The sequence below is a fragment of the Alosa sapidissima genome, chromosome 11 (genome assembly GCF_018492685.1).
Source record: "Alosa sapidissima isolate fAloSap1 chromosome 11, fAloSap1.pri, whole genome shotgun sequence".
Classification (NCBI taxonomy): Eukaryota; Metazoa; Chordata; class Actinopteri; order Clupeiformes; family Clupeidae; genus Alosa; species Alosa sapidissima.
Window position 1 is genome coordinate 23296221 of NC_055967.1, and position 20000 is coordinate 23316220.

Here is a 20000-nt window from a genome sequence, read left to right on the forward strand (position 1 = left end):
GCATCCCTCCAGCCTTGCTGTCTTCTGGGGCGAGAAACAGCACATTATAACAGTGCACTACCTCCATCTGAGGTCCACAGCTGCACCCACACGCACAGCACAGCCCTGCATCCCTCTCCTCCCCCTGTTTTCTCTTTCTGTCTCTCATCCCCCTCTCCTCCCCCCCCACTTTCTCTTTCCCTCTCTCCTTTTCTCTCTACCCTTCTCTCTATCTCTCTGCCCCCTTCAATGTTTCTCAAACTCTTTACCTCTTCATCTTGAGCTGCGCGCGTCATTGTTCTGTCTCTGTCCAAGTGATGCTTCTGTCTGTTCTCGCTGTTTTTTCCCCCTTCCATTTCTTTTCTCTCTTTCTTGTTGTGTTTCTTACTCTCTCTTTTCTTTTCTCTCACTCTCTCTCTCTCTCGCTGTGTTTCTCTCTCCTGCTCATTCTCTGTCTCTTAGTGTTGTCTAATACTCCTCATCCCACATCATGATGGAGAATCCATATGACAGAAACACACACACACACACACAGATATGAGGGTCAGAACATCAAGCGCGACACGTTGGCTGAGTGAGTGTGTGAGAGCCCATTTCACGGTCTCCTCAGACACACTTCCTCTCTCTGCCTTTGTCTGAAATCGCTGTGAAATTAGCTGCTTTCAAAGGGGCTGCGTGCGGCAGGGTGAAATTGTGCTGACAGGATGTGTTTTTCGGGTGATAATGCATGCATTGTTTTGACCTGCCCCCGTCAAGTGCTGGTCTGAGGGGAGGAGAGACGCGCTGGCGATGCTGATTAATGAATTTCTGTCCTTGCTCAGTTAATGTGAAGTCTCTCCACAGCCCTCGGCAATCCCAGCATGCTCCTGGCCTGGAGGAGTATTTTCAGCACAATGATCACCTCGTGTAAAAAGAGTTCCTCCTGAGAGCGTTCTGTCCTGACAGATGCTTTACCAAGGCCAATGCAGACCACAGCACCACCACACAGCACTGCTCTGCACCACAGCCCACACATCTCTGCACAGCGCTTTAACAAGCCAACGAGAAGCCCTATCACCGTAAAACTGGGATATATTGAACACATGCAGTCTACCTGCACCATGGCCTAGTGCAATGCAATGCATAGGTATTTTTCCATGACATGCTGTGGTCATTAAACAGTTGACCTCAATGAATACTTTAGAGTAGAGACTGACATGACTGTCTTCTTCTAAACTGGATGAGAAGGTTAAATCAAACACTTCCAGGACAAAAAGGAAGTGAAGTGTGTCGCGTGTGTGTTTTATTTCCCCCTAAGTGGGTCTCTGTCCTCTGCGAAGGCGCTGATGCCTTTGTCCTGCTCCGCCACCATGTCCTCCTTACTTAATTTCCCTGTGGCCATGCAGCGAGACTTCATTTGCGTTTAATTAAGCAAACACAACTTCTGTAGAGAGCCCTCACTGGCGGCCGGGCCCTGAGCTGCTGGGAGGCAGCAGATAGCACTGCAAACCACGTGTGTATGTGTTGTCTGTTGCGCATGATAAGAGAACATAAGAGTTCCTTATGGAGAGCATGGACCATATTCCACACAGCCAAACAAACCGAGCTCCCCATCAGGAGTGTGTGGAGAAAGCCTGCGCAAACTTTTGTGTAATCAATTACCGTGACACTGTTAAATTATGTCTTTTAATGTTGCTGTTCCTCTCCAAATGGCGAGCCTTCTGTCGAGCTTCTTCCTGGATGTGCTGTTATTTCTGGGAGACAAGCTGTGAGGTTTGTGGAGCAGAACCGCGGATCAGTGTGTTTCTGCTCTCTCGCGGTGAAATGACTGCCTCGGGCTTCATTGTTTTCTGAGACCAAACTGCTCCAGCAGAGAAAAACACAACGCGGCGCTCGGGAAACAGAAGGGACAGGCTGTGTGTGGAACGCCTTCAGTGTTGATCTACACACATAGACCCCACATTAGAGGTTAAACTATAGGATAATGGATTCCCTGGCTTTACTTTTATTATGTCCATTTAGTCTTTAGATGAGATGACTATAGTTTGATTGTTTGCACTAATGCCTTGATGACAGTACATTTGACCCTCTGAGGTAAATCAAGCAAGCCCTCATTCAGTCAAAAATACACACATTTAAATTGCATTTAAAGTGCCCACTGTCACCCAGGTATGTAAAGCTGTTAATGACTAAAGTTATTGTGATGCCTGTGTCTTTAAGAGGCTGCCCCCTCCTCCCCCTCACTCTCTCTCCGCTCTCTCCCCCCTCTCCTCTGCTGTATGTTCAGTCACTTTAGTCTAGTGTGTGTTGGAGATGGCAGTATCTGTCATCACAGTGCTGAGAGAACTTCTCAGGAATGAAACACCCAAGAAGTAGGAATTGAGCCCTGCAGTGTCCAGGACTGAGCACCACTAGGACCATTAGGAGTGAGAAATGTAAGGACCAGAGACTATATCCAGGAGCCAGTATACGACCATCAGAGTAACGTAAGGACCAGAGACCATATCCAGGAGCCAGTATACGACCATCAGAGTAATGTAAGGACCGGAGACTATATCCAGGAGCCAGTTCGACCATCAGAGTAACGTAAGGACCAGAGACTATATCCAGGCAGGGGAACCGCTGGGGGGGGGGCGGTAACTCAGAGTAACTTAAGAGGAACTGCTGAGAGTATCTATTATAACAGTTTTCTAAAACTTTGAGACAACTGCAAACTACAGTCCACCAGTGTGAACGGAGAGTCACAGAAGAGCAAGTGGTGTTTATTCTCTTTAAACATCTGTATGTGTTTGCATGGAAGAGGGCATTTTGCATTAAGAGTATTTAATACATCTGCGATTGAAAGTGAATAAAAAAAATAAGTTGAAGACACTTGGAAAGTAAGATAAACTGGGACAGTTCTGCTAGATTCATCTATCAGAGTTTTTCCTCTGCCTGCTTTGTGTGTGTGTGTGTGTGTGTGTGTGTGTGTGTGTGTGTGAGACGGCTGCTCACTCCAAATGGAAATTGAAATATCCTTCAAAGGCAGCGGCGCTGACAAACCGCTGATCCTCAGCACATTTTGCCTTTGTTGAATTTGTTCCTGTCAGAGCCTCGTTTCTCATGTGGACTCAAGTCATTTCCACTCGCCGCGCCTCCATCCCACCCCTCGTTTGATCCTCATGCAAACGCAGCCCTGGGTTGACTGACAGCCAACCAGACGACACGGAGAGCAGGGACCGAGTCTGACAGGACCAGCACGCCACCTCCAAGAGGAGAGCGAACAAAGCCATCGAAGAGCAACGCCAGTGAGCGAGAGGGCGAGAGAGAGATTTCTCTCTTGTGTGGACTTCCGTTATTTCAGAATTTGGGGAGCGCATGATGTCATTAACGGCACAGAGGGCTTGTGTCATGGCGTCAGGTCGGGGTGGCCCCCCACCCGCCTGGACCACACTGCCCCCCTGCTCATCCCTGAAGCCGGCGCGGAGTGGGTTCCGGAAAGTGAGCAGCGCCGGAGAAGCGGACTCGTGCCCCATCCCGGGCCTGCCGGAGGGCGTTCTGGAGATGAGGGTGAAGGAGGGCAGTAAGATCCGGAACCTTCTGGGCTTCGCCATGGCCCGCATGCAGGGTGGGCTGCAACACGGCGGGCGGACGCCGCTCAGACAGATTCTCTTCACCGGGTCAGGCCGGGCCATCACCAAAACCATCACCTGTGCCGAGATCATGAAGAGGCAGATTCGCGGGCTGCACCAACTGTCCAAGCTCCAGTACCGAACGGTCCAGGAGCAGTGGGAGGGCAGGGACAGCGCCTGCTCCAGGATGACCATTCACAGGATGCTGCCGGCCATCTACATCCTGCTGTCCAAGGAGCCTCTGGACACCCATGAGCCAGGATACCAACCTCCTGAGGACCTTCTCAATCCGAATGGGCCGGGATACCAACATCTAGTGGAACTAAAACCCTGTGAACTGGGATACCAACATCTAGTGGAAGTAGAACCCGGTGAGATGAGATGCCAACCTCCAGTGGAACTAGAACCCTGTGAGATGAGATGCCAACCTCCAGTGGAACTAGAACCCCGTGAGATGAGATACCAACCTCCAGTGGAACTAGAACCCAGTGACATGAGATACCAGCATCTAGTGGAACTAGAACCCTGTGAGATGAGATGCCAACCTCCAGTGGAACTAGAACCCCGTGTGATGAGATACCAACCTCCAGTGGAACTAGAACCCAGTGAGATGAGATACCAGCATCTAGTGGAACTAGAACCCCGTGTGATGAGATACCAACCTCCAGTGGAACTAGAACCTTGTGAGATGAGATACCAATCTCCAGTGCTGCAAGCTGCACCTGAGAGCAGGAAGCCAGGCGAGCACCTCAACTCTCCGCCTGACCACTACAGCATGCTGGGATATCGTCCTCCAGTTGACCCTTACACTCCATCTCACCCCCAGACGCAAGCAGAGCCACTCTACCCCCTCTCTGCACGCAGCCGACCAGGACACCTGCATTCAGGAGACCTTGACTCTGTGTCTCAGCGCAGTAAGCTGGGATACCAAACCTCAGCAGAGCCCTGGCCTCTGCTTCACCCCCACCAGGCAGGAGAACGGCTTTGCGTCCGTGCTGAGGAGAGGAAGACCCTCTGCCAGGCATCCAGGAAGAGACCTCTCAGTCCCTGCTCCCCCTCCTGCGAGCCACAAGACAAAGCTGCTCTGTATGAGGACGGGAATGTGTAACTTTATTTTCAACATGTCATTTGTTGCATAATAGCTTATCTATATCAGGGTGAATTAAAAATATATATATATAGTAGTAGTGAAACATTAATTTAGTTTTGTCTACCATTTGTCCTGTTTTATTTATTGTTTGTTAGCATGTTTGTGTCCTGCATGTGGCTCAGGTGGAAAATCAGGTGAAAGTTACACAATATATCCCACTGGACAGCAGGGCTCAGGCTCCGCAGGTGCACTGGTGTGGACTGAGGGACTGCTAACCGGAGCATCAGGGAAGAAAACCACATGCTTTATGAAAGCATCATGTGGAGTATCTACAAATGAGGGAAAGGTTGTTGGCCACATTTTTTATGCAGGCTAAATTCCTACACTGTCATGTGTTGCATCTGTTTGTTCAATAACATTTCATTAGACTGTCTTTGCTTATACAGCTGGGTAAGTGGTCCTGGTTAAGTTATCATGCAGGCTAGCCACATAGTTCATGAACCAGTTTCTAGGCTTTTGCTCAAAATTGCTCTGCACCTACTTCAGAGGGCTGTTGCCCCCTATATTCCGTGTTTTTTATGAAACAGGATAGAATCAGAATAACTATGTTGAGTACTGACACAGAGTTGCAGAGGCTAATATATTTTTTTCCCTTCTTCTTTCTGCCGGGTTGCAAAAAATCTCTGAACCACATTTTAGCCCTCTAAGTCACTTAGTATCCCTTAGAAATATGACTCTGCCCTAGCACCAGGTCTTGTGAAGCTGTGTGTAAAAGCAGATCAATAAAGAATCACATATTTTACGCATTTTTTGTAATGGTACTGTATGCCCATATGTTTTGTTGTCCTAATGGAGACTTCAAAGGACCTTTGGTTACCCAAAATGCATACTGAAAATAAAAGGATTACTTTATCTGAACCCCCTTTGGGTAGAAGCATAATCCTGGTCTCAAATGAAAAGTGACACTCTGAAAGTTATTGTGGACGTTTTGAATTGAAAGAGTAAGATAAAAATGATCATGTAAAGCACATACATATTTTCCATGGGAAGGTTGACATGACATTGACTCCCAAGAGTCCACGCTTTTCAAATGGTGTATATATTATGCTATGTAATTAATTTAAAATGTTGGGGGGAGTGGGGGAGGGGAGGAGGGTGTGTAGCCTATATTTAACCGTATAATAACAATAAATACAAACTGCAACTAAGAATTAATTTGTTAAATACAAACAGATGAGTCTTTTTGCTGATCCCAAAATCACAGAATGAAAAACATTAGGTAAATCATTCCACCAACGAGTCTTGATTGTGATCTCTTAGTGTTCAAGGAAAGCTGACATACCAGACGCTTGCAGACCTGGGGCAGACCTATGGTGAGGTCTTGAGACTGGTAGACAATTAAATCATATTTAAAACAGGATGGAATATCGGAGACAAGGACAAAAGGTCCAGAAGGTTATGGTCCAGCTAATTTTCAGGTATCTTCAAAATTGGTCCCGAATTTAAGTCTGCCTCTATAAACAGGTCAACATGTGGACAGAAGGGTGCGTATTGGCTTTGATGAAAATGTATTGAACTTCCCTGAATGGCACTTTCTCAAGAACCTTTGACAAAAAGGTTTTATTTATATAGGAATTGACATGTGTGGCCGCCAGCGAAATTGTGGGTGTGATGGATTACAGAGCAGTGAATGGAATGGGATCAAGAGGGAATGTTGTTGGACAACTGTCTAGAAGTAGGCTAGGCCTAGGCCTATAGAAACTTCTTCCTCATTAAGGTGAGAACGAATCCAACAATGATAGGCCTAATGTCTTTTTAAAAGGCTTATTAAACTTGGCAATAATCTGAGCTTTGCCAACATGTTGATGGTGAAGGGTTGAAGAACAAGAACTGACTTAAAAGTAGAAAAAAGTGCTAGGTTGTCTGCAGCAAAAATGCATATTTATGTTGTGAATTAATACATGATTAAGGTTTTAATGCTTAAACAATGTAGTCTCAGTAAATTCTGATTATTCAGATGGATGAACCCTCTTCACTGGATAACTATCAGGTTGTACTTTGAATAATCTAGAATTAGACTGTAACCCTGTAAATTCTGTTGAGAAATTCGAATGAAACGATTACTTACCATGAAATTCACCTTCACTGGTAGGCTATCGCAAGATGACTTGTTAAGCATTGCGCAAGCGCGAAAAGGGGTTGCCATCGTTTCAGCCGCAATCAGAGAGAGCTCAGTTTCCGTTGTGCTGCTGCCTTCCACTGGCTGTCCTGCATCATGTTTAGATCTGCCGTGCGACTGACATGCTCCGGTGTCCGGAGTTTAACACGAACAAGACCTCAATTCACAGGTAATCGCAGGTTCACACGTCCATAGGCTACTATAGAGTCGTGTGGCAGTGTCTGTAGGCTTGTTTTAGAAGTTAACCTTTGGGTCTCACCAACGAATTCGCGGACAGTGACGTTAGCCTTTAGCCACTAGCTAGCACTACTAGCAAAAGCAAGCGAATAACCTCGGCTTCCTTCCGGCTAGCCAGCTAGTTTGAAATAACGGAGACTGTGTTGGAGCCTTGTAGGTTCTTGTCTAGTCGTATTACCAGTGGGAGTACAGCTAAATATTTTTACAAGACAGAGAATCGTGTCCCGTGTCTGGTAAAGATTTGATATTTTCTGAAAACCCTTAGATAACCACCTTACTTTGGACTGTGTCCTTGCAATGACCCACTAAAGTGAGGCTTGGGGCCCTCCTCTACTAGCCTGTTAGCTTGATGTTATGCTTTCTTTTAACGTTGGAGGCAACGATAACCAAGTGTTTCTCTCAAGAAACATTAACCGCTAGCTAGTGTTAAGTAAGACATTTAGATAACGTTGATCCGACTTTGCCAGAAGTTGTTTAACGTGAGAAGGGTTGGGTAACAAGGTAACGTTATTTGTAGAGTAACGTCAATATTAACGTAACATTAACTATTTCTTAGCTGTATGTTTCCCACCTCCTAATCATATGTTAGCCTAACATTTCAGTTGTTTACAGTTGCTAATGCTACTTAGAGAGTTACCATAACAGTTAAGACAGACTAAAAAATAGCAGTAAGCTGAATGCTTTTGCCTGCTTACCTGAATGACTAACGTTAGCTTATAAGGCGCTCATGGGCGGTTTGGGAGGGGTTGGCAGTAGTAAATAGGCCGAATATAACCCAACAGCATAAGTTAACGTGAAGTTAGTGTAGTTAACGTTTAGCTGCTATCTTTGTTCTGCAACATGTCGTTTAGCAAGTGACCTTATTGTTATTCTAAAAATGAAAAGGTACTAGCAAAACTCGTGACATGGTTATTGACCTCACAGCTCTGTGACCTCTGCGCGTGATTTGACTACATATAATACGCGAATTGTGATTATTGTTTTTGATGTTGCCAGGTATGTTTTCCGAAGTAGACTCAGACTTTTGCATAGAAAATCTCCATGTGCTCTTGAACCAGCTTGTGTGTAGTGAGGAAGCTACGTGCTCTGCATGTGCTCTTGAACCGGTTTGTGTGTAGTGAGGAAGTTACGTGCTCTGCGGGTGGTAAGAAGAGGTCGGGCAAGAACACTGGCAGAGGTCCAGCTGAAACCATATCACGGCCAGTGGACTCCGAGAGCAGTGTAGAGTCCCCACCTTTCACTTGCATTGCACTGACCTAGTGTCAAACACATCCAGGCTTAGTTCTGTGATAACTTTGGTATCAGGCCTAGCCTAATGAACAGAAGGAGACCGCACACTCTAGCAGCTCATATTCCAATAGTTTAATACAAAAAACAACGTTTAGGCCTATGGACTTTGAACTTTTTCAGGCCTAGCCAACACAAAACATTGCTGTGCTGGCATGACGAGTTTCCTGGCCCTGGTAACTTCCATATAACACTATCAGAGAACCGGCAGAGCAAACCTAACAGACATTGTTTTGTTTTCTAGCCCCCTTGGCTGCCCGTGGCTACTCACATGGCAAACAGGAGACAGACGAAGAGTTTGACGCCCGCTGGGTCACCTACTTCAACAAGCCAGACATCGACGCATGGGAGCTGAGGAAAGGTGAGCTGAGGACACTAAAGCCGGACTGAGGGCCCTTAAGGCCCATTCACACCAAGAACGATAACTATAAATAAATATTGTTCTCGTTAATATGAATGACTACGTTCACACAAACTATAACGATAACGACATATAGAACGATATCGTTGGGGATCACTTTGAGAGCAATTTTCAGAACGATAAAAAGCTAATAGCCAATCAGAACCCATCGAATTTTAACCGTCACATTCATTAACACAAGGAGAGACTTTATTTATCATTGTTCAGTGTGGAAGCTTTTATCGTTATGGTTATAGTTAGTGTTGCACGGTGTATCGATACTAAAAAGGTATCGCGATGCCTTCACGCAAAAAACGGTACGATTTCAGACGTTTTTAGAATCGATACTTTATTAAAATAATTACGTTCTGTGTCTGTGTGAACTGCTGCTCTCACTGCTCCTTGCACGCATCTAGGCAAGTGGGCGTGTCAAGCAGGCAGCTCTGAGTGAGTGAGTGCGCAGCTAACGTCAACATAGTTCTTTGCCGACAGTTGTTCTAGGCCTTGTGGACAAAACAAAAGGTGCAGTGAAATCTGCAACTATTTAGGATGCCTCGCGAATTAAGGCAAGCCATCAGGTACACAAAGTCATTTAAAAGCAGTAGGCTACGCATGGAACTTGGCTAAACACCTCCTAGACATATCTCAACATTTTTAAAGAGTTCAAAGAACGACAGGTTAACGAATATGCTATAGAAAACACGACTACATGGTTAGTGTCAAGTTCTTCTCTTATGTTTTAGTCTAGCCTAAGTGAAACGAGTATGGTTCTCTGGGATAAAGCGAACCTTCCTTCATCAATGAATTTTGACGAGACATAACGAGCTGTAATCATTTTGACGAGACATAACGAGCTGTAATCATAGGGTTAGCACTAACGTGATGAAAGCGCAATGTTCACGCCAGAATAACATTACCATAACTTGTAAACAATCTATTTCATGTTCGGTCAGTAGCCTACTACTGGTAATATTTGTCATGGCATGTAGACTGCAATTTGTTCAATAATTATTGCCCAGATGTAGGATAGGCTACCTGAAATGCGCTAATTAAAGCCCACAGCATAATACCACCAAAGCGTGTTGATTCCTAATAATTATAGCGGTGTATTGTTACAGTACGTGGTAGCAAATCATGTTATCAAAGAAATAGACGTAATGTAGGAATGCACACAGATATATTGCAACAGGTAATGGTGTAGGCCTATCTGATGAAGACCTGAACTATCCTCACATTTTCCCCTTTGCAACTGTCAAAGAAATCCCATGAACACGGGAAGGCCTAGGGTAGCCTATACTGTACATAAGATGGCGTAAAGATTAGGCCCCTCTGCATAGCATTCAATGATTTGCATGCAGTAATTTTAACACTGACCTTGATCTAGTCTAGTTTGGCTATTTAAAGCTACTTTATTGCCAAAACACAACACAATGTAAATTAACTATAACAAACAATAAAGGACTTAATCACAGAAAGTAGGCCTACTATTTTACTGACTATAAAAAAATAATAATTATGTAGGAAGTTTAGAACCCAGAATTGACCTACACACTACAAAAGTGCACCAAATTCAACACAAATGACTCAGTACACTTGGAGGAGGTATGAGTCCTTTCTTCTCCAGATATCTTAGGATTTCACCGTAGTATCGTTTTAGTATCGAGCATCGTGATATTTATGGCAGGTATCGTATCGAAGTCATAATTTTGGTATCGTGACAACACTAGTTATAGTTATCGTTATCATTCTTGGTGTGAATAGGCCTTTAAGCCGGACTGAAGGCAGAGCATCCTGTCTCAGGTGCCGCTAGAAATGTTGGGCCCTATGACCGAATACAATGTCTTGTCTATTATGTTCTATTAGGGCCCCCTGTTACTGTTAAATCGTCTTAACTTTTCCCTGTCCTGGCTATCAGGTGTGCAATTACCTGACTTGGTGAGGATAGTCCTGCTTGTCAGGTTGTGGTATATCTGGTGGAGATGTGTGAGAGAAGAGAACCCTAGTTGTTAGGTGGGGGTGTACCTGACCTGAAAGTGCAAATGAGAGAGGTGTTAGCCTGCGGTCAGATGGGTGTATGCATGTGTCTGACACCTGCCGCAATACCTTTCTGCCACAACGCTGTTTTTACAAGTGTTAGTCCTTAACAGGAAGTAGGTGTGTGAATGTGGCTGACTAGGTTTCACTTACAATCATTTATTGTTATAAAAATGGCTTGAAACAATAGAGGGAGACTCTCATCAGAAACCAGAGTAATAGATTACTATTCCTTTGTTAAACATGCCTGCTGTGTTATAAATCAACATCAGCATTCAATGGTCCTTTATACAACAGTGAGTGGTGAACAGGCCACTGGCCACTGGGATCTTGGCTCATTCAACACCCCACACTTAACTATGTCCAAAGCTAAAAATGTCAAATGAAATGGCTACAGTATAGTGGTATGAGCAAGTAACAGTAGTAGCAATTGCTACTGTCTTTACCAACGATGGCTTTCCTGTGTTGCAGGTATGAACACCCTGATTGGGTATGACCTGGTTCCGGAACCCAAGATTTTAGAAGCAGCCCTGAGAGCTTGCCGGAGGCTCAATGACCTCGCCAGTGCCATCCGCATCCTGGAGGCTGTCAAGGTAACTGCACCAACATGCCACCAACACAAACCAGCCTGTTCGCACAAACGCACTGTTGGAGCATATTCCTCTACTTGAGTGTTGCAGAAATACACTTTTAACTATTGCTATTATTATTATTATTAAGTCACAGATACCTTAACTAAGGAAAATGTAAGAGTAAATCATATATAGGATGTGTATAAAATTAGACCCTGAACATGAATTGGCAAGATGTTGCCTCAATAACTGGTTTATTCCTGCCATATCAGTAGAGCATCTAATGGGACACCTCATCTGCTCAGACAGAAGCAGTGGGTCTAGTTCTCTAACGTCTGTTTTGTTGTTGCTTCTGTAAAGGACAAATCTGGCCCCCACAAAGAAATCTACCCCTACTTAATTCAAGAGCTCCGGCCAACCCTGGACGAACTGGGTATCGCCACACCTGAGGAGCTTGGCATCGACAAAGTATAGATGTTTTCATGTCTGGGTGAGTACAGGAAGACCCTGGTGTTATGAAGAGACTTGTACAGGCAGCCTACACCAGGCACGTAACTGAAGCCTAAGAACAGTTTTAGAAGACTGGTCTAACTGAATCATTGCATGCACAGAGTGTAAGAGCAGTTTTAAAAGACTGGTCTAATTGTTTTTCGAATATACGCGCTACTCTCACGTCTAGAGGAGCCAGTTCCATTGTTTACAGTGGAAGCTAATTGGTGCGGCATATTATGCTCTGCGGACAGAGCGCTACAGTGACGTGCCTCATGAAGCCTGCCTGTGACTTCATTTCCTTTCATTTCAGATGCTTTGCCACAGATTGGCCTACTGGTGAAGCATAGTCTGCAAACTGTTGCAGACAATACATTGTAGAATGTTTATGATTGTAAATGATGTGCCAGTTCATGTATTCGAAATGAAGGAGACAATTTGGGCTGCTAATCCGGTTGTTATTAAGTTGTGATGCAATAATTCTTTCTTCGGGTCCAACTGGTCCCAGAGTCGCTCGTTTTTTCCCATAAACAGTAAAGGGATTTTTTTCAAAACGAAAACATTTTTTTTCCGCTATTCAGAGTACCCGATAATTGTCATTATATTACTCACTTGCTCCCAACAACATTATTTTTTGTGGTGGGTTGGACGTTGATTATATCATCCAGCTGCACAGCTACAGTAATTACTTTGTTAAAGTTAAGCGATTTTGTCTTACCCTCACTAAAACGGAGGTGATGGTGACAAGGTTTACAAGTTACGAAAAACCACCTGGCTGCGCTAGTAAACGTTTTTTGACAAAAAAGATGTTGGACCCATTACGTGACTTAACAACCAGATAGCTTAAAGGTTGTATCAGCAATAGCGGGGATACATCACTTCTGTTGATGTTCAAACAAAACAGAGAGCTAGCTCGCTACTCCTTCTCCCTCCCTCCCTCCCGTGCTATTAAAACTCTCCTAAACGCACATCTCGGTGGTTATTGGTTGGAACACTTTATTTTGCCTTTGTGTGGGTTGCCAACCCTTGTTGGTAGCAATTATTTTTGTGTACAGGTCTCGGAGCCTAGGCTGCCTACAGAGACGCGTTTTTTGATGGCCTGCTTATGGGGCAGACAGCTAGCGGATCGTTAGGAAAGATTAGATGAACATTTATGTTTGGGCCTGAAATCGCTGATATAATCTTTGAGTCACCTCTGCATTGTGTCATTATTTTGCTACTCTCTGTGTCTCACCTGTCTTTCTGTTTCCCCCAGTCTTCCAATGGACTGCTGTCGTCGTTACTGGACTCTGCGGCCGTCTGTACTTGAAGTCTTTGCCCGGTGTTATGATACATGTTATATTTAATTGACCTTTATTATGTTCTTTTGCTTGTAAAATAATGATGGACCTAATAAAGGGAGATATATCTTTGACATTCTGTGATTGAGTGGTTACTGGTTTTGTCTGTTCTGTGAACATGAATGTAGTTAAGAGGTTAAAAGAGAAACGTCTCTGGATATCCACTAGAGGGCAGACTGAAACCAACACTGTTCTTTCTGTGATAAGAATCCTCCAAATGAACGTGAATACAATTCCCCAGTCTGTAATAACTACGATATGAACTCCTCAAGACGCAGTAAATTCATTTATAACGCAACGGATTTTGGGCCAATATGCCATTTTAATTTTAGTTTTATAATACAATGTTGTTTATTAGTAGCGTACATGAACCCTACTAATTGGCCTACGACCAGATAAAAGAAGTTATACAGTAGAACCCAAACAAGTAAGATGGATGCCTCCTACCAAGTCTTGTGTTGCATTTTTCATTTCATAAGCAGATAAAGTGGCGACCGTCAGAGGTTGGAGTGATGGCCGCTTGTGTTGCTTTGCGCTATAATTATTCAACTGGTGGCGAGGGCAGATCTGAACGTGTTGCTATCGCGGGGCGGACCTTGCGTGGAATGAGTTTAGGTGGGGGGTGTATGGGGGAGGGGGGGGAGGAAAGGGAGGGGTGTGCCATGCGCGGCAGATCGGGAGGTGAGCTTGGTCATTTCCCTCGGTCTGGCCTCTTTTTAATCCTGACAACGTTTTTCTGCAGTGGGAAGGGTGAAGGGTTGCAGCCGTGCTGTCGAAGTTCACATTAAGGGCTAGCGTGGATGCGCAAATTCCGGGTGCACTGCTCTCCCCCAGGCTGTCGTATCGAGAGTAAAGAAAAGGTTAATCTAAGTGGACGGTATGGTCGACAACTCCAGTAGCAGCAAGGCGCAAATGGTAAGTTTCGTCGTGTTGGCACTCAGCCATGATGGTGAATGATTCACACGATAATTTGCTGGGTTTGGAAGTGTCACGCCGGAGCATAACTCTCAAAAGAATCAAGTTAAAGCATTATATCTCTTGTAGTTACAATTAGTCAGTGTTGTACTGAAGTTACTGATCAAACTTAACCATAAACAAGTTTTTGGCTTGTTTAAATCCATGTTGTACACGTCACGAATGCATGCATACTTAGCAATCCGGGGGGGGGGGGGGGGCGCCTCGTCCGATTCGTATCGATTGATAAATTATTTCATTAGGTTTCTTTTTTTCTACCCATAGTCCTAGGCCTATGTAGGATTGAACTAGGAATTGTCACATACTGAAGATAGGCTAATTGCTTAACCTTGTGGACGCGGTTAATATTCGTAAGTAAAAGCAACGAAACTTGATTTGTTTTCCTCGGGAGTGCGCCATTTACATGCGAGTCCATGTTGAAAGGCTCGTATCATTTTTGCCTGTAATTACATATGCCACGGATGCAGCTCCGCTTCTGCTCAACAACGCTGACATGCGATCTTCCAAGAGTTATAAATAATTTCAACAAGGCACTATTAAATTGCCCGACCGGAAATTGCTTCACAGTCGCCGCTATTTAATGTAAGTTAGATGAGCAGACAAATTCGCTTTCAAAATTAGTCCTCTTAGTTTTGGGTCATTCCGTGTGTTCCATGAGTTTTGGCCCTGAATGTGGTAAGGTATGTAGCCTACTTTTCTATTGCTAATTAAGGAGCGCATTCCTTGTTTTATAACTCTTTGTCTTTAGCTGAGGGATATAGGCGTAACATTGTTGTCTTTCAGTGGCCATTCAAAAGGCCACTTCCTGACCCAACCATGTTACAATGCATCTGTGTTTGTATCCGTTTTTGTCTCAAACGCACGGTGTGCTGTTTGACACATGGATATACAAATACAGATACACTAACTTTTTTTTTTTTTTACCGCTTGTGACTATATATCTGTTTTTGTATCGATTTTGTCTGACACAAGGCTTTCCTGTTAACAACGATAACACAGAATGGCTTAAAATGAAGCATTAGGCCTACAACATTTGTATTTAGTAATGTAGCGACTTACCTCGTGCATTTAATAAATCTTCTGTTGGACAAAACGGAGATTAAAAGCTAAAACTGAAATCTCTTTGTTTTTGTGGTAACTTTCACCGCCCCCCCCCAGACAAGTTTATCTCAGGAGGGCAGTCTGAGTGGCGGGTTTTCCCAGGCAGGCCTGGCTAGTGCTGCAGGCGTGAAGCTGGAAGCGGTCATGGAGCAACTGCAGAAGCAGCAGCAGGCCAAGCTGGAGATGGAGCGCAAGGAGAGACACCTGAGGGAGGCCCAGATCCTCTACGCCCAGCAGGTGGCCGCACAACAGGCCATCCTGGCCAACGCCCGCGCCCAAGGCGGCCCCCTACCACCAGAGTTCTATGGCAAGAACTCCAGGGACCGGGCACTGAAGGTGGGCACGGGGCACCAGGCCAACAGAGTGGCCACACAGAGCAGTGTGGACTCCATGCGTGAGGAGGAGGATGAAGATGATGATGATGATGATGAAGACGACATGGAGCGGCGCAGAGGCTCTGAGGGTGAGGAAGACGAGGATGAGGAGATGGTGGAGGGCGAGGAAGGCAGCGAGGAGGACGAGGGAGAGGGCCTGGAGTTCCTGCGACAGCAGAGTCTGGCGCTGCAGCAGGCGGCGTCCGGCGTGACCCCGTTTCCCTTCCCTGTCTACTCCGCCTCGGCCTCGCCATCTGCCGCCAAGAAGAGGCCCCGCTCCCCTAGCGCCAAGGTGAAGGACGAACCCGAGGACAAGAGCCTGTCCCCTGCCGGACCGCACTCCTTCTCCACACCCAACGGCATGGCCGACTGGGGCTTTGACGAGTCCTTCAAACAGGTCAGTGGGCTCCCCTCCCTTCTACCTGCTGTTAAACACTAGGAAAATGGCAGTCCGAAAAGTGTGTGGTGCATAAAGGCTGCCGTGCACCACCCAGGTAGTGGTGGTTAATGAGGGTCCCCCTTCACTGTAAAGGGCTTTTGGGTGGCTGGTTAAAGCGTTTTTTAAATGCAAGTTGTTGTATTGTTGCCAATGTTTGCTAGTTCATTTTAAGAAACTAGGAGCAGAACAACAACCTGAGAGGGACTGCCCACACTGAGCACGTGTGAAATATGTGTGCTGTCATTCTTTCATTCTTCCTTCCATTCCTTCCATTCCTTCTTCCACTCTTTCACTCCCTCCTGATCTTTCCCTCTCCCCCTCTCCTCTCCTGCGGTGCTGCGGTGTGTCTTGGAGCGCGCTCAGTAGTGAGCCGAGCGCTCTTGGCGCCGGTCCAAACAGGCGTGCTGTCAGATTAACGCTGTCCGAGGGCAGAGAGAGGCGTGTGAGAAGGGTGTGTGTGTGTGTGTGTGTGTGTGTGTGTGTGCGTGCGCAGGGTGCCGGCTAGCGTAGAGCACCTGAGCGGTACACAGACAGTATAGAACAGCACAGCACTTTAAACATTGTATTGACGTCTATATCTTATTATTGAGAGGAAAGAAACTGTTTTAACTGAAACTCTTTCCTCAACTCTTGAGATTACCGCCCTTATCGGTGTGTGTTGTGATAAAGGAATTTAGTGCTTTCTATTTGCTGCTGGTTCTGCCGAATGTTGGTGGATTCATGGCTCTGTCGAGTCTCATTGGATTTTATGCTGCTTTGTGGTGTAGCGTGCTAACCCTTCACGTTCTATACGGTCTGTTTGTTCACTCCATTAGCACGTCTAAATAGGATTGACCGACCGAAAGCCCCTCTCTAATGTAAGGCCAGAGAGATTGATATGCATTCGGCATTAGGGATTGATTTTGTTCAGCTTTTACTCGTTTGCAGTACCTAGGGGGAGATTTTCTTTTCCCAGAAGGTTTCTGAAATTGCTGCTGTTCTCTCTGTTGTGTGTGTGTGTGTGTGTGTGTGTGTGTGTGTGTGTGTGTGTGTGTGTGTGTGCTGTTACCGGTCAGATTGTAGCCAACATTAGACATGGGCTCTATGACATGGCCAGTCATGGTGTGCCATTTTGATGTGAAACTCAAAGCCGTCGTGAGGCTCATAAATCTCTGCGCGGTGACCCCAGGCTTTTGTTGTTCTGTAGTTTTATTTTAACCCTGGCAGCAGACGAGGCTTCGCCGCCGTGGAGACAGGATATGTTGACAGGAATCAGCTCCAGGTTGTCGTCACGCCCGTGTCGGCCTCTGTCTCCAGGGCCGAGCCGCTCTGGACGCTACGCTGCCACTCCATAGCAAATATAGTTGTGTGTGGGCGATAAAAGGCGTCTCAGCTGACGGCTGGCCTGTTGCCCTGTATGGCAGCAGCGCAGATAAACCTCCGACTGAACGACCACGCGGCTGTTAAGACGCCGGGTGAACTAACTCAAGCCCATGGAGGTCTGAGTGGGTAATGGATGTGGTGCTTGTGTAACTCTGACGCCACAGGCTGTGCTTGTGACCTTCCCAGAGCTGCTCTGTAAATTGGTGATTAACCTGATCCAGGGAATGTGTTAACAGAAGAAGAAACCAGACTATGGAAGGGATTCTGTTTCAGGCACACTGTGACACACACACTCCTGTGAGCTGAGCTTTTATTGGCCGAGGGGCTGCCTGCTGGATGTGGAGTGGGGCGTTTATTGTGGAGTAAGAGTTTCAGTGTGTCTCCCTCTCTCTTTTTGTCTAGGGCCCCTTTTCATCTGGGCTGTGCTGTGTTTCTGCCTGCTGCTCTTTAGCATGTGATGATGCTGGTTAGTGGCTTAGTGGTTAGTTAGAGGGATCAGGTTGCATTGATAGAGGTGCTGTGTGTGTGTGTGTGTGTGTGTGTGTGTGTGTGTTTTGGGTGTAGGGGTGATCTGATGGCACCAGCTACACAAAAGACAACAGATGCTCCAAATGGCATTTCCAAATGAGGGTGGGTGGGGGGGCTCTGTAAGGGTTTTCACACTTAACGTGATGGCGAGCTAGTCAGCCAGCAGGCGCGACAGCTCTGGCCTAGTGGACGTGGTAATGTTTGCTGTAGGGATCAGGGCTGTGGTCAGCCAGAGATATGGAAGTGAGGCTGCCACCTGAAGAAGGCCACTCCAGGAGCTTTACATGGAGGCCTTAAACTCGTCGGCCAGCCTGCTGGTCCTCTCCTCTCTGGTGTGTGTCCGGCTAAACTGGTTCTGCACCAGCAGCTGGCACACAGTGGTGTGATTGACGTGATTCCGCTTGCATTGATTTGATACGGGTCTTTGTTAGCTGTGTGTGTGTGCTGTGCTGAAGTAAGCACAGCAATCCTGGTAGGGCTGCATTGATTGGTGAGGTGACAGCAGATGAGTCCTCTACAGAAGGGGAGGACGACTCTTAAAGATAAGCAGAGGAGCGGAGACACCGCAGACAGACGCACAGTGAGGAGGTGCTGCACTCTGAGGAGGTGCTGCTGGATAGTAAACATCCTGCCTGGGCACACAGAGAGGCCACACAGAGAAGACCAGTAGGGGACCATATCTAAACACACACATGCTGGCGATGACACATTGGATACATTTATTTATAGGCTGTTGTTTTTAATCATGAGTTCAATTTCATTCATCTTTTGGGATGAATTTGTCAAATTGGGCAGCCGTGGCCTACTGGTTAGCGCTTCGGACTTGTAACCGGAGGGATGCCGGTTCGAACCCCTACCAGTAGGCACAGCTGAAGTGCCCTTGAGCAAGGCACCTAACCCCTCACTGCTCCCCGAGCGCCGCTGTTGTTGCAGGCAGCTCACTGCGCCGGGATTAGTGTGTGCGTCACCTCACTGTGTGCTGAGTGGGTTTCACTAATTCACGGATTGGGATAAATGCAGAGACCAAATGTCCCTCACGGGATCAAAAGAGTATATACTTACTTACTTAAATATAAATTGAATAAATAACTTGTAATATCGTAATACACTATATTGGCAAAAGTATTGGGTCACTCGCATATGAACTTAAGTGACATCCCATTCTTAATCCATAGGGTTTAATATGACGTCGGTCCAACCTTTGCAGCTATACCAGCTTCAACTATTCCGGGGAGGCTTTCCACAAGGTGTAACGTTGTGTTTATGGGAATTTTTGACCATTCTTCCAGAAGCGCATTTGAGAGGTCACACACTGATGTTGGACGAGAAGGCCTGGCTCTCAGTCTCCACTCTAATTCATCCCAAAGGTGTTCTATGGGGTTGAGGTCAAGACTCTGCGCAGGCACACCAAACTCTGCCATCCATGTTTTTATGAACCTTGCTTTGTGCACTGGTGCACAGTCATGTCGGAACAGGAAGGGGCCATCCCCAAACTGTTCCCACAAAGTTGGGAGCATGAAATTGTCCAAGATCTCTTGGTTGAGGCTGAAGCATTCAGAGTTCCTTTCACTGGAAGGGGCCAAGCCCAGCTCCAGCCCCACACCATAATCCCTCCACCAAACCTTACACTTGGCACAATGCAGTCAGACAAGTACGACTTTTTTTATTTTTTTGGCATGTTGGTGTGTTGTTGCAATCGTGTGGTTGGTTGAGGCCTCCCTCCCTGATGTCCAGAGTTGAATGTAGATTGTTATCAGCCCTCTTGGCTGGCCAGAAAAAGAGGGGGGGGGGGGGGGGTTGGCTGGCCAGAGAGAGTGGGGGGTTGGGCCCATCAGTGCTCTGTCATGACCGGGACATTAAATGAGGGGAGAGAATGCCCCCCACACACACGGCCCTTTGTCTGGGCAGCGCTAGGCAGCAGCACTTATAGCCACACAGCGACGACCCACTGTAGCCCCCCCCCCACCCCCCACTGTAGTTACCTCCCTCCATTGTAGTTAGGTACCCCCCCCCCCCCCCCAGCC

At 46.3% G+C, this 20000-nt stretch overlaps 3 protein-coding genes across 4 annotated transcripts in view; all 3 read left to right on the forward strand.

Moving 5' to 3' along the window:
• The first annotated feature begins 2918 nt into the window (after positions 1-2918).
• On the forward strand, positions 2919-4677 carry rpp25a (ribonuclease P and MRP subunit p25, a). The gene has a single exon (XM_042110559.1). The coding sequence runs from the start codon at positions 3316-3318 to the stop codon at positions 4675-4677; it is 1362 nt and encodes a 453-aa protein (XP_041966493.1). The 5' UTR covers positions 2919-3315.
• A 2171-nt stretch (positions 4678-6848) lies between these two features.
• On the forward strand, positions 6849-13271 carry LOC121724297 (cytochrome c oxidase subunit 5A, mitochondrial). The gene is made up of 5 exons (XM_042110748.1): positions 6849-7007; positions 8607-8723; positions 11268-11389; positions 11729-11858; positions 13113-13271. The coding sequence occupies exons 1-4, from the start codon at positions 6935-6937 to the stop codon at positions 11840-11842; spliced, it is 426 nt and encodes a 141-aa protein (XP_041966682.1). The 5' UTR covers positions 6849-6934; the 3' UTR covers positions 11843-11858; positions 13113-13271.
• Positions 13272-13852: 581 nt separating this feature from the next.
• arid3b (AT rich interactive domain 3B (BRIGHT-like)) overlaps positions 13853-20000 on the forward strand; it is a 30106-nt gene continuing 23958 nt past the window's right edge. For both annotated transcript variants that reach the window (XM_042111067.1, XM_042111068.1), the window contains exons 1-2: positions 13853-14112; positions 15331-16044. In XM_042111067.1, the coding sequence (XP_041967001.1) occupies positions 14077-14112; positions 15331-16044 (750 nt within the window). In that variant the 5' untranslated portion in view covers positions 13853-14076. The remainder of the gene's footprint in view (positions 14113-15330; positions 16045-20000) is intronic.